General features: G+C 47.0%; 1 protein-coding gene across 1 annotated transcript in view; it reads left to right on the top strand.

Moving 5' to 3' along the window:
- The window catches only part of LOC104273947 (coiled-coil domain-containing protein 30-like), a gene marked incomplete at its 3' end in the record, with an annotated part of 21834 nt that overhangs the window by 3529 nt on the left and 15017 nt on the right, over window positions 1–3288 (top strand). Inside the window, 4 exon segments of the mRNA XM_009869443.1 lie at window positions 49–103; window positions 181–348; window positions 2063–2134; window positions 3068–3183. Of these exon segments, the coding sequence (XP_009867745.1) occupies window positions 49–103; window positions 181–348; window positions 2063–2134; window positions 3068–3183 (411 nt within the window).

Consider the following 3288-nt stretch of genomic DNA (forward strand, 5'->3'; position numbering starts at 1 on the left):
TCTGTGGTGAAGAGGGTTTTCCACTGTGTGTCTCTCTTGCCTCTGCAGTGGCTTCCGCGAGCTCACCTGCTTTCTGGTTGTGTCGCCACCCTCGTGCTGGCGGGTCAGGAGCAACGCGGAGGGAGGACCTGCCTTGGTCACATCACCCGGAGGGTTCTCTCATTTCTGTTGGAGCATTAGCTCTTGTGTTTCAGTCCTACAGGGAAGAGCTGGAGAGGGAGCAATCATCACGTGCAAGAGTTGAACAAGATCTGGATGAGGCCACACGGAGGCTGATGATGGCTCAGGAAGAGATCCGGAGGTTGATGGAAGAGCTGGATGCGCAAAGAAAGGTGCAGAGCGAAATGGGTAAGTGCTTCTCTCCTGGCCTCTCCTAATTACTGGCCTGCACGTAGCCTGTTGCTGGTTGGTGTAAATCTTGGGCTTCTCACCCAGGGGAGTTGGAGGAAGGCTTTCCCGTGTCCTCTCTTCTTGTAACATGGAAAAATCAGTGTCAGATGTTAGCCTGGTACCTAGGAGATGGGAATGCAGTCATTAATTGTCACGAATCAGTTAATTCTGAGTGGAGAAAGCTGAGATTTGGGGTATTCTGATCTGTGATTACAGCAGCAGTCTTGACTGACTTGTCCCTGGCTCACATAAAGGGAGAAATTCATGCCCTGGGAGGGACAGAGAGGAAATAACAGCTTGGTGCAGGAACGGAATAGCTAAAACACGGTGTACGAGGTGTCAGCCCAGCTGGACCGCTCGTCTCTAGGTTCCTCAGGTGCTGTGTTTGGGATGCTGCCTCCTTAGGAGCCGTTAGCAAGCTGTTATAAATGGAGCTTATCAGCAGTCTTGAAATGACTGGTTAAATTCTTACCACTGCTGATATTTGCTTAACCTCCTTCTTGAAGCAACTGTTGTTAATGAGAGCTTAAGTGTTACATATTTTTTTTAAATACTGACTGTGAAAATAAACCATTTGCTGGTGGGAAATGACAAAACTTGATAAAACTCCTCTTGGAGTGGTCCCTAAAGCCCAGGTTGCTTCATCGCCGCCTCCTGCAGGAGATTTCCTGAACGAAATGCTGCTTTCTGGATGCTTTTTCTCTGGGTGATTTACGTTGTCCCAAAATCTGTGATGCAGAACTTTCAGAAAAACAGCAAAATGCAGCAAGATACATTCCCTGCCCTGTGTGCCTTTGCAGAGACTAACTCACCTTGGGAGACAGGTATCACCTGGGTTGGGTTTACGTGTGAATCGTGGGTCCTGACACTGCCCTCGCAGCTTGCCCGTGATGCTCGGACCTGGCTAAACCTGCCAGCCGGCCTCAGAAACTCTCGTTTGCAGCCTTTTAATCAAAGGCAGGGAAATGAGCGCTCGGCGGGCGTCTGCTTTGTGTATCAATCGATACACGGCGAGTCCCCGGGCACGGGGTGAACGTTGTGTTGCAGCCTCCACACAGTTACTGCTTCTCCGGATCGCAGCCGGGCTGCAGCGGGCGACTCTTCTCAGTGGATCGTAGCCCGCCTGGGGAAATTGGTGTTTTATAACCTTCTTAAGTATCAAGTGACTATAAGGCTATCCTAACTGTGAGTAAGGGTTTCATGCTTGTTTTGTCTGTGTGGCTTATGATGCTGTGAGTATTTGTATGCAGAATTAGTGTTAGAACATCTTTGGTGGCTTCCCTGATGGTGAACACCCGCATGCCTTCTCCTCCCAGCGAGCTTCAGATCCAGCTGCTCTGTGAATAAACCAATGATTTTCTGTAAAATAAAATCCCTGGTCTTGCAGTAAAACTCTGCTCAAACAGTGTGGTTTGGTGCAGTGGTAACTTGCAACTGCTCATTTGCATTGAAGAGAAAACACAAGATTGCCCAGTTATTGGGTCTTTGGCGATTGGAGATTTTAAATTGTGTGCCCCTCTGTCTGTTGCTTTAATTTTTTATTTAGCTTAGTTTTCCTTCGACAAAATTATTTAATGTTGTTGTTTAATGCAACAAAATGCATTAAAAATGCTGCAGAGTTTAGTGCTCAGAAGCTGCTGCAACAAAACTGTCGCTTTTATTATCCTTCTAGATTTGGCCTCCTGCTCAGCCCTGCGAGCGCCTGACAGCCGGGAAGAAGGGGTGAACGAATGGAGAGAGAGCGGTAAGTCGTGGTCTTTACCAGCAGAGAAGATCCAGAATGTTATCACATCTTTCTGTAGTGGTAAACAGGCTTTTCAGCAAAATAAACCATTTGGTAGAAGGTGTTCCTTGCCTTTTATTTTTAAAAAGAAGGAAAATCAAGCATCAAAATCCTCTTTTTGAAACAAGGGACAGATATGTTTTTATTTTTGCCTGAATAAAAGTGAAATATAACCTGAAATTTCCTGTGCCTAGTGTTAAACTGAAAAGGGAAAAATCTGTGTTCCCCTTTTCTGTAACGAAACCTGTTTTCTTACTAGTTTTTTTTAGGATACCAGTGTGTACTCAGACATGTTTCTGTCAGGGTGCCCCTGATACAAACATCTCTTCCTATGTTTTTGCACTTGAAATATTAGCTAGTCTGCCTTAACTGGCTGCATATGTTTATTGATTCAGGCTTGCTGGGTCGGTATGCAGCCATTATTTTTACTGTAGTGGCTGCTTAGTAAATATTAATGCCCGCACAACACCGATACATGAACACATGGTTGTGTTTCTGCTTACAGCAACTTCATGATTTGATGATGAAAGTAAGAAATGTGATTGTTCGGGGTTTTCAAAGCTTAGCCTAGCTGTTTGTGAAACCCATAGGTAAATATCTGAAGTGTTTTCCATGATCTAGAGGTAAACTTAATCTCTGGAATAACTCTGGGGAGGCTGCTGCTATTGAACCTGGATCTCCAGAAACGTAAACCTCTACTATTTGAGTAAGAGAATGCATTCCCATGTGTACGGTGCATGCTCCCCTCTGTGCTGTTGCACAGGTACCCCCCGTGCAGGAGGGCAACATGGGTTCAGAAAACTTATTCGTGCGATAGCCCCGCTCTGAGCTGCTGGAGGTGGAGGTCAAGGTCCGGCTGGGTGTTGGTGACCTGGTTTGTTGTGTTTTGTGCAGGCAGGACTGAGCTACCGGAGGCCATGGAGCACAACAGCAGGCTGGACAAGGAAATCCAGGCGCTGCGAGCACGGGTCCAAACGCTCGATTTGGAAAGAAAAGCCTTCCTGGATCTGGTGAGTGCCCATCCCCTGGGCTGCTGGGACACCGAGGAATCTCTGCCCCGCTCCTCAGCCTGCCCTGCCTCTCTGCTCCCTCTCTCTTTTCCATAGCAAAGCTTT

The sequence above is a fragment of the Apaloderma vittatum genome, unplaced genomic scaffold, assembly GCF_000703405.1.
Source record: "Apaloderma vittatum isolate BGI_N311 unplaced genomic scaffold, ASM70340v1 scaffold935, whole genome shotgun sequence".
Lineage (NCBI taxonomy): Eukaryota > Metazoa > Chordata > Aves > Trogoniformes > Trogonidae > Apaloderma > Apaloderma vittatum.